Below are 13,560 nucleotides of genomic sequence, written 5' to 3' on the forward strand. Positions count from 1 at the left end.
TAGTTTTTCGGTTTTTTAGGGCCTACTCCGAAGACTTAACTTCTCCACAATCAGCAATTGTAACTTTCTCTTTTGGTCGACCTGATCGCGATCCCATGGCTTCGATCTTCTTAACTACACTAATACCATCAGTAACTTGACCAAACACAACGTGTTTCCCATCTAGCCTAAAGAAATTAAGAATTAAATGAAGTATTAAGTTCACTCAGACATCTATGCATTTGCTTCGCTACTGGCAGACTAAAAACTATCCAAAACTAAACCTCACCAAGGTGTATCAGCTGTGCAGATGAAGAATTGGCTACCATTTGTGTCAGGTCCAGCGTTTGCCATTGAGACACAGCCAAGGCCAGTGTGATGCAGCTTGAAGTTCTCATCCTAGATTTTCAATATTTCAACCCTCAATGAACCTACTGTCGCTAAAAATTTACCTCAAACTTGTGACCGTAGATAGATTCCCCGCCACGTCCATCACCAAGTGTAAAATCGCCGCCCTAAAATTGACAAAGACATTTTAACTTGAATTCATTCCTACGCATTTATAAATGGCAGGCAAAAATTTGGAATTTTTCTTTTCGAGTTTTTGCTACAATATTTTATATTCTTTTAGTTAAATCTAGTAAAAAATAATCTAGTAGAAAGCGATGTAAGAAATGTAAATCCGTTTGGAAAAGGTGAAAACCGCAGAAAAAAAAATTGGGCATTTCAGATTTCAACCAGCACGAAAGTAACAAGGACACTTGTTCAGAAAGTGAACCAAAGGCAATAGAGAGAATACAAAAGCTGAACAATTGTTAAAATTTTGTCCATTCATTGGACCTTTTCGAACTGAACTACATTTCTCACATCATTTCTGATTATTTGTACTAGATATAAACAAAAGATTATGAGAAATCGTAGCAAAAGCGAGAAAAAAATTATCAGGCTTTTGTCCACTGCTGTATGTAGTAAGGTCAAAACGACATGAAGCACGGACAGTGCGCGCTGCGGTGGAGACGGCGCCTGGAATCGAGGTGGGACCACTGTGAACTGCAGAGACGGTTGCTAGGATCCTTACACGATCCCAGCCGCTACGCTAAACCGCGCCGCTTCGAGCACAGCCGCTAACGCAGCTGTCCGCGCTTCATGCCCTTTTGACCCAGCTACATATTGTACCCCATTATTGGATTGAAGAATCATTATTGACCGATTTGTTGGTTTGAAAATACACATATAAGGAACAGTGTTGCGAAAATTTTAATGTATTCGATAAAGAATTTTTCTATCTACAACATGGTTGTTTCGTAATAGCTGAAGATGAGATTGGTGCTGTGTATGGAAGATGCTCAGTATTTCAGAGTTGGGCACAATGTCGGTCGCTACAAAAACGGTAATTTCGACCTCAGTGGCGGACCATACACCAATCCAGCAATTGTCGCAGGTTGAGAAAAATGCATTTCTTTAGATTTTCCGTCTGAAGAAAAGGCATAATTGCAAATAAGTATGCTAGTATCTACTGCTCTAGTATCTATTGTTTCCAACATCTTTCACTCACCATTAAACAGGTTAGTCGATGTCCCACATTTCGTTTTCACCATTTTTTTTTTGTGCTTTCCTCGTATTATTTTATTTCTTTTCCTTTTCCTAATTTTTTAACGACTCATTTCTATGCCTTCATAAACAACACCAATATCAGAAGCAGTATTGATCACTCTATTACCTCGAGTAAATGGAAGGAAAAGGGGATGTCAAAAATGGTCCCTTAGGTTCATTTCATACTTAGTTTTGGTAGCATGAAAGAATAAATATAAATGAAACTAAAAAAAAATGAAATGAATGAAGCATCTTGTAGAGCGAGCAACTATCTATTGAATAATACGTAACCTCTTACCAGTACCTTTTATTTCTAAGGGCGTTTCTAAGTATAAGAAAAAAAACACCCAAATATTATTCTATAACCCGACACAAGTAATACATCAGCACACCTGAATCATGAAGTCCGGTATGATACGATGGAATGAGGAGCCCTTGAAATGAAGCGGAAGACCACTTTTCCCTTTACCCTTCTCTCCTGTGCATAGAGCTCGGAAATTCTCTGCTGTCTTCGGTACAACGTCGTTAAATAGCTGAAAAAGACTATTTTACGAAAGGGACGAATACAACTTTTGAATGAAGGAAGTGGATCCTCAATTGCTACTGAGAAAGATCTATCCACCCTTCAATCCCTCAAAACCCCTCTTTCCCCTGCCAATGCAAAAACATACCTCTATAGTGATCTTTCCAGCTGGAGTATCACCGATCTTTACGTCTAGAAATACTTGACTGCGAGCAGCATTCGATGCACTTCGTATGGCACCAACAAGAAATCGCGAAGAGCGAGAGAAAAGCGACATTGAACCCTGAAAAGGTCATTACTTCTTCTAGCTCTTTTGGAGCTGCAAACAGAGCCGCATGCGGCCACATCTACATGTAAAGTCTTCTGCAACGAAAAAAAAAACGTAAGGAAAGATTCGTGCTTTAATTAGACACTTTCGAAATCAATTAAGCAACACAACAACATAGATATAGAGATTTATTCAAATTCTAGTCAGAACTATACAGACAAACTTACTTTTCAGCCTAAATGACTATCTTGACTGTCACAGAAACTGAGCATACGAAGCATTTTCGGCGACACTTCAAAGCTTTCCTTGAAAACAAATCAAGACCACAAAAATCTACATTCTAAATTGCATAATGTCTCTTTCTTACCTAACTTTCGAACAAAAAACAAAAAATATAACAATAGAAGAAAACAATTTTTCTCTATGTAAGATATCACACTTCCACCGCTCCCAACAAAAACAACATACTAGCTAAGAACTATTCTTGATACCCAATATTAACAAATTTTCTGGAGAAATGCTCTCAGGGACATATTTGATAATCCGAGTAGTAAATCCAAGTTTGCTAAGGTATCGCGCTCGACCCATCTCGAGAACTACTTTCGCTCTACGACCTATTTCTTCTTTCCACTGTGCGGACCTGAAACATATGAAATATGGATGAGAAGCTCTGTCATTAAAAGTCGGAAATTACATAGCCTCGCTGCACTAACTCACCAAGGCTTTAGAAAATCATTGGAACTCGCATCTTTCTGACAAGTACTAGATATTTGTTCCATTACGGTAACATCAGTGTTAACCTCAGCTTCGAAAACTGCGGATTGTTCAGTAACGTCCTCATCAGGTGCAAATTCATCGCTTCTTTTTAATGTAATCCCACAAACAGCCCATGCTGCCACGAGACGCAAAGCAGCAAAGTCGCTTTCGCTCTCCATGCCCCATTCAGCAAGCAGTTCTTGACCGCAGTACTGGAAAGAAATTATTGAGGTTATGATAGCAATTCTATCTTCAAAGAAGGTTCAAGTCAGCAAACAACAGTTGTTCACCTCACTATAGCGCGACTTGTGATGACAACAGGGGACGAGAACAAATCCGTCGAGTGAGAGACCACCTGCAATCCCGTTCACCAGGCACCGAATCCCAGCATCAGTTGCACTTCCGCAAAAATGTTTGCACACAGCACAAAGGCTTGACACATCCTGGAAGAAGGCAGCACTATTAGGTATTCTTTCTCTGCGGGAATTGTTCAGTATCAGAGTATTCTAAGAGAACGTATGTTTGGGTCAAAACGACATGGAGCGCGAACAGTAGCGTAAGCGGCTGCGCTCAAAGCGGCGCGGTGGAGCTGTTGCGATCGTGTAAGGATCCTCGCTATCGCCAGCCATCTCTGCAGTTCACCATGGTCCCACCTCAATTCCAGCCCCTGTCTAAATCACAGCCGCTTACGCAACTGTCCTTGCTTCATGTTATTTTGACCTTACTATTTATAGTCACTCAAACTAACGTCATAACAAGTCTAGGTGGAACGAGACTAAAAGATAACGGATCGCGAGACAACTCTTAACTCTAGCTTCTCCAGTTTCCTCCGTATCTCTTTAAAATGTTCATTCATGTGAGACATATCCCCGCAATCAAAACGATAAGAGAATTATCTTACCTTCAGCATTCCCACCTTAGACAGATCAAGATGTTCTATAGAGCAGCGTAATCGCTTGATGTCCAATGAAGGATCCTCCTTAAATGACAACATTTGGATGAGGTATAAAACACTCAGATTAAGGATATTGAAAAAAAATTTCGAAAAAAAACTAAACTGCTAATTAACTGCTGCAAACTAACTCTTTAACATTTCTTCTTGACAATTTCTCCTTTTCTCATTTCATAATTCCCTTCTAGAATGAGTTGAATAAGTGCTAAATTAAGTCAAGCGCACCTGAAGAGCTTTGTTGTCGTATTTGTTTCTTGAACCACTCCTATCAATTAACAGAAACTTCGCATGTGGGGCTCTCTTGGTCATCCAGTATGCAAGCTGCGCCTGATCACAACATTGTTGAAAAATATAGTCAGTAAACAAACAAAACATCTACAAAAATTTCCTACTTTTCCGGCACCTAATTCGAAAATACACACGGAAGGATCATCGTGCAAAAGGTTAGCAGATACTAAATGACCTGGAAGACGAACTTTTAGAGCATATAAAGAGAAAAGAGGAGGAACTAACCTCATACCAATAATGGAACTCTGTTGAATGAGATGTTTGCGCTTGATCTCCGATAACTCCGAATTTTGTTCCAAATGATTCTCAATCTCAACAGAATGAAGTTGGACAGTTGAAACCTCACCAGAGATTGATTCATAGCATTTCAGCAGTTTCTCAATCAAACTCGTGACTTCCTTCTGAAATAAAAACATTGTTGCGAAAACAAACAAACGAAACCGAGTGATATAATGTATGTCAAAGGATACAGTGATAGAGTGATATAATGTATGCCATCTCAAGTATTTAGCAATTCCTCGTTAAAAAATCTCGATCAAATAAAATAAATCACCACATGTTTGCACATGGCAGATGAAGAGTCGTAGATAATACTGATAACAACTAAAAAAAGATTCTTATGGAAACAATCTTTAAAAATTCACGCCGAAACAATCTTTTTGTTAACAACCAAAAATCATAATCACTCTGCTGACCAGCAGATAGAGAACGACGTGGGAATTCGAAGCATTTTCAATGTGACGTGTGCTCGATACTTATACACTGAATCGTTTCGAAAAGTTCCTGCACTAAGAAACTAACCAGCGTAGCCCTTCTGTCAATTTTGTCGGCAAACTTCGTTTCTCCCTTGACTGCATTTATATCTTTGGCGATCCATTCCTCTTCAGATACGCGGGAATTACATCTAAAGTTTTCTACATAAAACGGTCAAACTGGGAAAATCAATCACACAACAAGGAAAGAATAAGAATTTTCGTAATGGGTTCATCCAATGAAACCCATAAAATTTGTAGTAGGAAACTAGATGCCAGATGAACAATGCTGGAACCTTTGTAAATGTTGCTCAAGTGTTTTGCGATCCACGGTATGCTTCGGGTCGTTCGGGCACGGGATTCGGTCCTAGAAACTGCTGGAGATTACTTGTTCTTCTGCAATTTGGCGCTTAAACGTTCAAGTGGTTTTGTGGAACAGATAACTAACATTATGCGTTTACGTACCAAGACATACTTCTGTGTGACAAACCAAAAATTCCATTCATGTAGAAAAAGAAGTCATCTCAAATTATCAGTCGATTTGATACTAGGTTTGTGAATAAGTTTTCTCACCTTTCTAAGGGCGATTTGATATTAGAGCAAGGGATTTCATATAGGAAGTAACACGTCAGTATATAAATTAGATTTACAACTTAACATGCACTTACATTTTATGAAACCTTAAAAACGAACAAAATTTGGGCCAAAATAGCGGAACTAGAACTCAAGAACACTGAACGCGTCCGTCAAGTGGAAAGAACTAAGCAAAGTTCATGGAGAAGAGTTTATTAGAGAGGACTACACAGGCTTCTCGCTGCCTGGGTCACACTAACGTCAGCACTATACGATAAAGTACCAAGTGTCGAGATATTCAGCTTTTTAGACTTCCGTTCCGTCCCGCCAACTAAATTCTGTTCCTTTTTTTCAAAGCGCCATGCGGTAGCGCGTTTTAAAATACGAAACCCTGGCTCTACAATGACTTTTATACGAAGCCATTTGCTCGTGTTAAATCGTTCTTGAAAAAAAGCGAAAGAACTTATTAACCAACATAATTCATAAAGTGATCAAATAATTTCAATGATATCTGCTTTTTGCACAATTCAAAAATTTTTATGATGATAACGTCGAGCGCTTGCTATGCATACATGGAAAAGAGCATTGACTAAGACGCGAGCTCTAGTCATTATTGGGAACACTCTTATAATAACATACTATAATACAAGCTCGTAAAACCACAACACCTCATTTTTTTCCTCTTGATTAGCGTGTTCTCCGCAATACATGTGTCCCGATTTGACCAGCATCCGACAACTCCTTCCTTTTCTTGGTATAATGTACGCGCAGCGAGCTTGTAACTCCATCTGTGACAGAAAATATGTTATCGAAAAATGTACATCAGTAAAGGCTAATAGAGTCGCTTAGCAAATCATACTTGAATAGAATTAGCACAAGTAAGAAATAGATTTCAAGTAGTCACTAGGGTAAAACCCCAACAATTCCACTCGAAATACGTAAACGGAAGCGTAGTGGATCAAAAATTTAACCGTCACATCACAACACCACCAAGGAGCGAAATGCGTAAAGAACGACAAGATGTAATATTGACAAAAGAATGAGACAAACGAGCACAACACTTTTTATGCAATACTTCTATTTTTAAATAACAAAATTGCACGAACTCCAAGAAGGTAATTCAATGTAATATCCTAAAGAAAGAATCTGCTTGAAAATAGGAAGGAAAAAAACAGCTTTTCAAGCTGGTCTCCTTAATCTTCAAGACATAGAGGTTTTGATAATTTCCAAATAGGTTTTTTTTTTTACAGGGGACATTGAAATCGGATGAAATGTACATTAAAAACTGGTCTGAGGAGCAAGGAAGCCGTAACACACAGCTCTGAGTCGAAAAAAGAACAAGCAGTGAAAAACTATACAAGTTTCATGTAGTCATTTAACACAATGAAGAAGCGACCAACTGCTTCCACACTTGGGAACGGGCTAATTGAGGGCTTTTCTTTTCGAAAAATTAAAGACTACACTAGTTCTGAAGAAAAAGTACCATGAAATCATTCTCCAATCTCAGCACTCTAACTACGAACCTATTCTACTGACGTCTAGGGGGTACTCTAAAACAGTAAATATTCATGTGATAGCAGATTTGACGAGTTATTATGCAACAGTAAACAAGCAGTGATGTATACGTATAACACGTGACCCAAACCAGTAACTTCTTTTCACAAACTATGAAGTCGTAGTATCTGAAATGAGAAAATGATGATGAAATGTTTCCGTACAGATAGAAGTAAGCTCTTCAAGGGAAGCTCTTCAACGAAGCTATACAAAAACTGCACTAAAAAAATCACAACGTTACAATTTAGGAACACTTACTGGTTTAACATGAGTGCTATTGGACCCAAGTAAATCCAGTCCCATAGAACGAGTTCACTTCGGCTCATGTGTCCAACGATTAAACGATTTGTAGCCTGAGAAATGAGGTAATACTTCAATCTTTCGAATGAAGCACACCAACACCACGTTGATTTTTACAAGTTTAAATCTACTGGACAAAATCACAGCAGCTCATTTTTAATTATAAACGGATATAGCTTGGAAATCTTCTGTACCAGTATCGGCATCATTCATTATACTGTTCCTTTTCCATACAGATGTGTAAACGTCGACCTCACCTTTGCAACAACAGCCCCGAAACACAGCACAAACAAAGTGATATTTTCATCGAAAACAGCAGTACGTGATTTGCTATATATCATAGCAAATGGGACAATAGACGCCAAAAGCGGACATACTGGAAACAAAACGGATGTCCCGGCAACTGAAAAACGAATATTCAATTAGCTAAATCAAGGGATTTAAGGAGATGAACAACCTGTTGATCCGTTCCTTCCCACACCACCTGTGAAAATCACATCGAAATAAGATGAACCTTGGTACGATGCACCTATTAGTGTTAGGAACAGCAGTACATGCCGTAGCTCATAGTCCAGAACACCTAGAATACTAGCCTAAGGGAAGAATCATGCGAAGAGAACGTTAGGATAGCAGTGAAAATAGAAACAGACAAACCAACAGTCCATATATTTGGGCCAAAAACAGACGTGATGAGCAGCAACACAATTATAGTGATCTGGGCTTCGGTAACATCAAATTTTGAAAAACTTAAAACAAGAGTTATAATCATGGATAATATAAGTGATAATGGTAATATACCTAAGTTGGCCAGTACAGTAAGTACTCCAATGAGCACAATAGAACAGTGACACCGCCACAATGACAATGAAAAATGTACCACATCGCACGTCTCCAAGTCTCATAGCATACGCAACATTCAGGGTAACGAATACCTAGAAAGGACTTAAAAAATTACTTGGAACCGCTCGAAAAGAGTTTAATAAAATATAATAAACAGGTTTTCATGAATATCTCGTTTTTTCTAATGTGCCGAAAAAGCGGAGGTGAAAAATCTCGTCTCGAAAAATCTCGAAAAAAAAAGTGAAAAATCTCGAAAAACGAAAAACAGTCATTTCACACAATAACCTTCAACTTTTCTCCAGGACTATTAGAATGCAGTAAAATTGCCCTTCCAAGCACAAAATCAGTATGCACAACTGGAAATGAGAATAATTTGTACCTTCGAGAAAACAAAGTCGGTGATGAAATGCAAAATGTTGCAGCACAATTATAACGAAAGATTGAATTTACTTCACTCTTGAAAATCGTACTGAAGCCAAAGTAATGCGAGTATCTGTGTATGTGTCTTGTTTTTAAAACTTTTAGACAACTGCTAAACTAACGGTATAGCCTTACTAAACTACAATGAGTAATCAAATAATATAAGGGAGAACTTAAGGAGGATTTATTCGCGTATATGATATTGAAAACCCAAGTACATAGCATTTGATGGAAAAAGGAAACTGCAAGCGAATATAAATAAACGGAAAATCACTCAGAACCTGTGATATCGAGTCACAACCATGGTCGAACAGTTCTCCCAGTGGTGAAGCAGCTCCTGTGCGCCGAGCTTGCTTACCATCTGAAATAGTAGGTCTGAACAAGATGAAGCGAACATGTCAGAAAACAATTAGACAATGAACGGTAGTAAAAAAAAAATCATCAGCAATAAAGTAACACGAATAAAACTGTATATAGAAACATAACGAGAAATCTCAGCATTAACCATATGATTCAAAAATTTCAACAACGCTGATTTATTATGTCATATGATGCCAGAGCAGTTCAATATAATAGTATTGCTTATATTAACTGTAACCAAATGAAATCGGTGGTGAAAGAAAACAACGATGTAAAGACAAAAAGGTAGAAAAATTAGGTACCAAAAGAGAACTACCGACCTGTGGCATCTAATGTTTGGTAGACAAATAAACCGAACGCCGCCAGAGCATAAGCCCACGACGGAGCAACTTCGCGAGCTGTTGGACAATAATGGGAAAGTACCAGCACTGTGATGAGATTCACTATGAGACCTGAAAGTGTACGCGCTAAATATTCGAAACGGAATCAAACACATAATAAAGAGAACTTGAGAGGACTAACCAATCAAGGTGATAAGGTTGGGAGCTAACCATAACGGATAGAAATCCACAGCCCACTCCCAGAAATATTTCATGCATAGTTCATCGAGCCAACTGGTATCCACAGCAGAATATTTGTGTTCGGAAAGCCGCTTCAACTCTTCCGGTGTCATCAGGCAATCGTACTGAACGAAATTATATGAGGAGGGTGAATCGTTGCTGAGGTGAAGCTCACTAAGCTCTCAGAGTGCGGCTGGCTTGTACGATTGAGCCATGACGCATAAACAACGATTGTAAACTGACCTCGAGGTAGGAATCGATATATTTGTTGCCGAGTGTATCAGTAAGTAGCGGATGACTTCTTGGTGCGTACGTATATCTAGTAAACAATACAAATAGAGATCTAATCTTCAGAAAATATCGATGCGAACCTCTCACGCCGTTCTCGATCCACACGTGCAGTACCAGAGCGAGTTACGACCATCGTCTGAAATGGCGAAAACAATCACAGTCACGCGACAATGACATGAAGAGCTCATCTATTTTCCTTTTTTTCTGTTGGGGAAACCGCTAAACAACGAACGTTGTAAGCAAGGGTCACATTGTAGAATAGTTACAATGAAAATTCATGTTTTGCTATAAGAAATATGATTGGAGAATGACCGATGTGAAAGTATAGGTAAAACAACTAGGATTTGTTAGAATCTTCGTACTTAGTGAAAAAAATGGATCGACCTTCAATAGAAGGCTCAAAGCTGGATGCTGAAGAAAAACAACATACCAGGAGCAAAGGTCATACTAATATGTTAGAAAAACATCATTACCAGGAAAAGTGCACTTACTGGAAACGAGGGCTCACGTACATTGAAGAAATCTAGAAGTTTGCAGAAGGATCATACGCTACAATTGAAAACATTGCTCTACCGCTAATAGTGTCAGTAGAGCAAAGTTGCTCACAATATTTTTCCTCAGATTTCTGCTTACTGCAAAAGTTCTTCAGTTATATTTGCGATCGTCTAGTATTCCTAATTATTCTGTTAGCTAGAAGATCTCTGGGTTGTCCTGTCAGAAAAGTAACTTCTTCAATTTTTCGTGTGCTTTCGTGTGCTTCCTTAAGAAGATATTCCCTTATAGAGCGTAAATTGAGCGATATTTATTGAACTTTCCTGGGAATACGTATTGTAAGCGTTTTGAGGATGTCTACCACTGTCGGAAAGAGTGAATTTGAGCCAGAATGGGCCGACGAGGTGGAGGAGCGAAGTGACCGCAAACCGACTGCAAGCACGTTTGGAGCAAGGAAGGATCCACATTATTGGGATATCTCCACGTTTAGTAAGGTATATCCAGTTATCCCGAAATCTTTGGCTGCTTCGACATTTGTTTCATGGTAAACTAATCAAGGGGTGGAGGTACTCAATGGCGCCGTTATTTCTGGAAGTAAATAACTAAAGCACTCGGGGCCCTAAAACCTAAACATTAGTCTCAGAGGATCTCTGACATGTAACTAAAGTTACTAGGAGAAAAAAGACAGAGAGTCCAGTGCCCAATGGCGAAGGGGGAGGCATTTTTTTTCCATGGCCACTCTTATGGGAACAAGTTTTCAAGCAAAAATCTGACCTCCCAACCCACCACCCCTTAAGCTTTGAAGGGCCTGTCTTGTTGTGTAAAATTCAAGCGAAATTCTAGTGAGCTCTGTTCCATCTTGTTTTTGTTTTATGGCACATAGGTGTTTTCAATAAATAAATAAATAACCCGATAGTGGTTTTCGTAGTCTTCGTCTAAAGTTTTTATATATGTGGTCACCAGACTACATTAGATAGCAAATAGTAGTCATTAGGCGGTATGCAGCTGATCTTTGGAGTAAACGAACATTATTTTATGTCTTTAGGAAGACAATCCAAGTGGACTCGTGTCAGAATCTTCTTTTTCGTGCTTATTCCCAAAATATCGTGAAAAGTACATTCGAGAAAGTTGGCCGCTGGTGGAGAAGACCTTTGGTGAACATTTCTTGAAAGCTGACTTGGATTTACTAGAAGGTTTGTGAAGTTTGTAACAATTGCTTTTGTTTATTTTTTTTTCTTACTTTTCTGACCCTTATGTCATCATCTCTCTGTCTTTCTGGTTTAACAGAGTAGGCTACCGCTTTATCATTAAATCATCATTAAAGGTAGTGTTGTTGTTGGTTTAAAACATTATGAAAATTCTTTTTATTAAATAAGGTAACCCATAGTTATTTTACGTGACACCGTTATAGTTATCTTCTACCTCGAGGATAATTTTAGATTTCTCAATCTCCCTCTTTTTTCTTTTTCTTTCTGTGCAGTTTCAGTACCGTTTTCTTCAGCAAATACAAATAATATGCTTTCTTATGGAAATATTTTTTCTGTTGAACTAATGTGGTTAAAATACTCGTAGGATATTACAGGAACAATGACAGTACGTACGACCCGCAAAACATGGGATCCATATATTTTGATTAAAGCTCGCGATGTTCTCAAACTCATGTCGCGTAGTGTTCCATACGAAAAGGCTATTCGAGTATTGGAAGACGAGGTGTTCTGCGAAATAATTAAAATATCTTCAATGGTGAGGTTTATCTGCAACTTCACACGTATATTTTCTACAATTTAATCCATTTTCAGTGTCCCAATAAGGAGAGATTCGTAAAACGTCGTGCTCGTCTAGTGGGCAATAACGGTGCCACTCTAAAGGCCATTGAATTACTCACACAATGTTATGTTTGTATCCAGGGAGGAACAGTTTGTGCTATTGGTCCCCTGGCAGGGTTAAAACAAGTTAGGTGAGCTTCGTGTTCGAACGGATCACCAACTAGAACAATATGGATATTTTCGTCTTTTCAGTAGTATTGTCACAGATTGCTTGAACAATATTCATCCCATTTATAACATCAAAACACTCATGATAAAGCGCGAATTGATGAAGAATGACAAATTAAAAGACGAGAATTGGGAGAGATTTTTACCTAAATTCAAGAAGAAGGTTAGTTTTTAGAACATTTCAAGTCTTTATTTCGTCGGAACGCTGCATTCTCTTGAAGGTGCAATCAACCGCTACAGCAAATGAAGCTAAAAAGAAGAAGAAAAAGGCTTGGAAGAAAAAAGCCGAGTACACTCCGTTCCCACCAGCTCCAACTCTTAGCAAGGTAGGCGTTTTCTAAATTTTCACTGGTACAAAAATTGAATTATTCAGATTATTATAAAGGTATTTTATTTTCATGCTCATGCTTCTTCTTTTTCTTGCATCTCCTGTTCCATATAATTATATTTTATTATATTTATATTCTCCTTTTATATTTTTTTGTAACTAAAACGTCATTTAGATTGATAAGCAGTTGGAAAGCGGAGAGTATTTCATGACTGAGAAGGAGCGGTTATTGAATAAAAAAAGGTAAATTTGAAGACAAAACTGTATGTTATGAGCAAATGTTTAACTAGTGCAGGAAGAAAGCTGAAACCGCTGCACTCAAGTCTGAGGACCGCAAAAAAGAAAAGATGAAGAAGTTCCAGCCTCCCGCTGAAAAAGTTAGTCACAGCTTAACTTATACAGAAAGACATTATTATTGATGCAATCTCTATATGATCTCTCTTCCTCTTTTTTTCGTTCTGAGTGTGATTTATTTCAGCCGAGAGAAAAGCAAACGAGAAAACGTGAAGCCGAAGAATTAGATATGGAAAAGTTTAAAAAGAAGGTCAAGAAACTTGCAAAATGATCTTGTTGTGTTGTGATTTTTCAAACTGTGTTTTTCTTGTACTATATTCATAGCTGTTGTTAGTGTTTTTGTTGTTATCGTTACAGTTCTTTGCAGGACGCTGAAATTTTATCAAAGTTTACACTTTCGTTCATTTAATTGTTATTACAGCAAACGAGTCACTCTCTTTCCA

General features: G+C 38.2%; 3 protein-coding genes across 6 annotated transcripts; 1 reads left to right on the forward strand and 2 right to left on the reverse strand.

Moving 5' to 3' along the window:
* Positions 1-22: 22 nt before the first annotated feature.
* RB195_013449 (uncharacterized protein) lies at positions 23-2,372 on the reverse strand (the record flags this gene model as incomplete). The annotated part of the gene is made up of 5 exons (XM_013437594.2): positions 23-167; positions 269-378; positions 432-494; positions 1,965-2,105; positions 2,244-2,372. The coding sequence occupies 5 exons, from the start codon at positions 2,370-2,372 to the stop codon at positions 23-25; spliced, it is 588 nt and encodes a 195-aa protein (XP_013293048.2).
* Positions 2,373-2,834: 462 nt separating this feature from the next.
* RB195_013450 (uncharacterized protein) lies at positions 2,835-10,142 on the reverse strand (the record flags this gene model as incomplete). Of its 3 annotated transcripts, XM_064203268.1 has the most annotated exons (22): positions 2,835-3,003; positions 3,081-3,331; positions 3,410-3,562; positions 4,021-4,098; positions 4,297-4,398; positions 4,464-4,474; positions 4,527-4,534; positions 4,585-4,760; positions 5,161-5,263; positions 5,408-5,478; positions 6,353-6,472; positions 7,330-7,366; positions 7,497-7,591; positions 7,796-7,941; positions 7,996-8,118; positions 8,193-8,284; positions 8,337-8,470; positions 9,080-9,159; positions 9,479-9,610; positions 9,681-9,843; positions 9,962-10,037; positions 10,090-10,142. In XM_064203268.1, 22 exons carry the CDS (start codon positions 10,140-10,142, stop codon positions 2,835-2,837), a joined length of 2,373 nt encoding a protein of 790 aa, XP_064059148.1. The 3 variants fall into 3 exon arrangements, with proteins under 3 accessions (XP_064059148.1, XP_064059147.1, XP_064059149.1); XM_064203267.1 differs by having other exon boundaries at positions 4,464-4,534; positions 4,592-4,760; XM_064203266.1 differs by lacking the exons at positions 5,408-5,478; positions 6,353-6,472 and having other exon boundaries at positions 4,464-4,534; positions 4,592-4,760; positions 7,310-7,366.
* Positions 10,143-10,383: 241 nt separating this feature from the next.
* On the forward strand, positions 10,384-13,388 carry RB195_013451 (uncharacterized protein; the record flags this gene model as incomplete). Of its 2 annotated transcripts, XM_064203269.1 has the most annotated exons (11): positions 10,384-10,450; positions 10,704-10,731; positions 10,854-10,995; positions 11,547-11,694; positions 12,084-12,244; positions 12,301-12,458; positions 12,520-12,658; positions 12,717-12,821; positions 12,999-13,066; positions 13,119-13,200; positions 13,302-13,388. In XM_064203269.1, the coding sequence occupies 11 exons, from the start codon at positions 10,384-10,386 to the stop codon at positions 13,386-13,388; spliced, it is 1,185 nt and encodes a 394-aa protein (XP_064059150.1). The 2 variants fall into 2 exon arrangements, with proteins under 2 accessions (XP_064059150.1, XP_013293045.2); XM_013437591.2 differs by lacking the exons at positions 10,384-10,450; positions 10,704-10,731 and having other exon boundaries at positions 10,855-10,995.
* Positions 13,389-13,560: the final 172 nt, after the last annotated feature.

Source organism: Necator americanus, chromosome V (assembly GCF_031761385.1).
Source record: "Necator americanus strain Aroian chromosome V, whole genome shotgun sequence".
In the NCBI taxonomy this organism is placed as follows: Eukaryota; Metazoa; Nematoda; class Chromadorea; order Rhabditida; family Ancylostomatidae; genus Necator; species Necator americanus.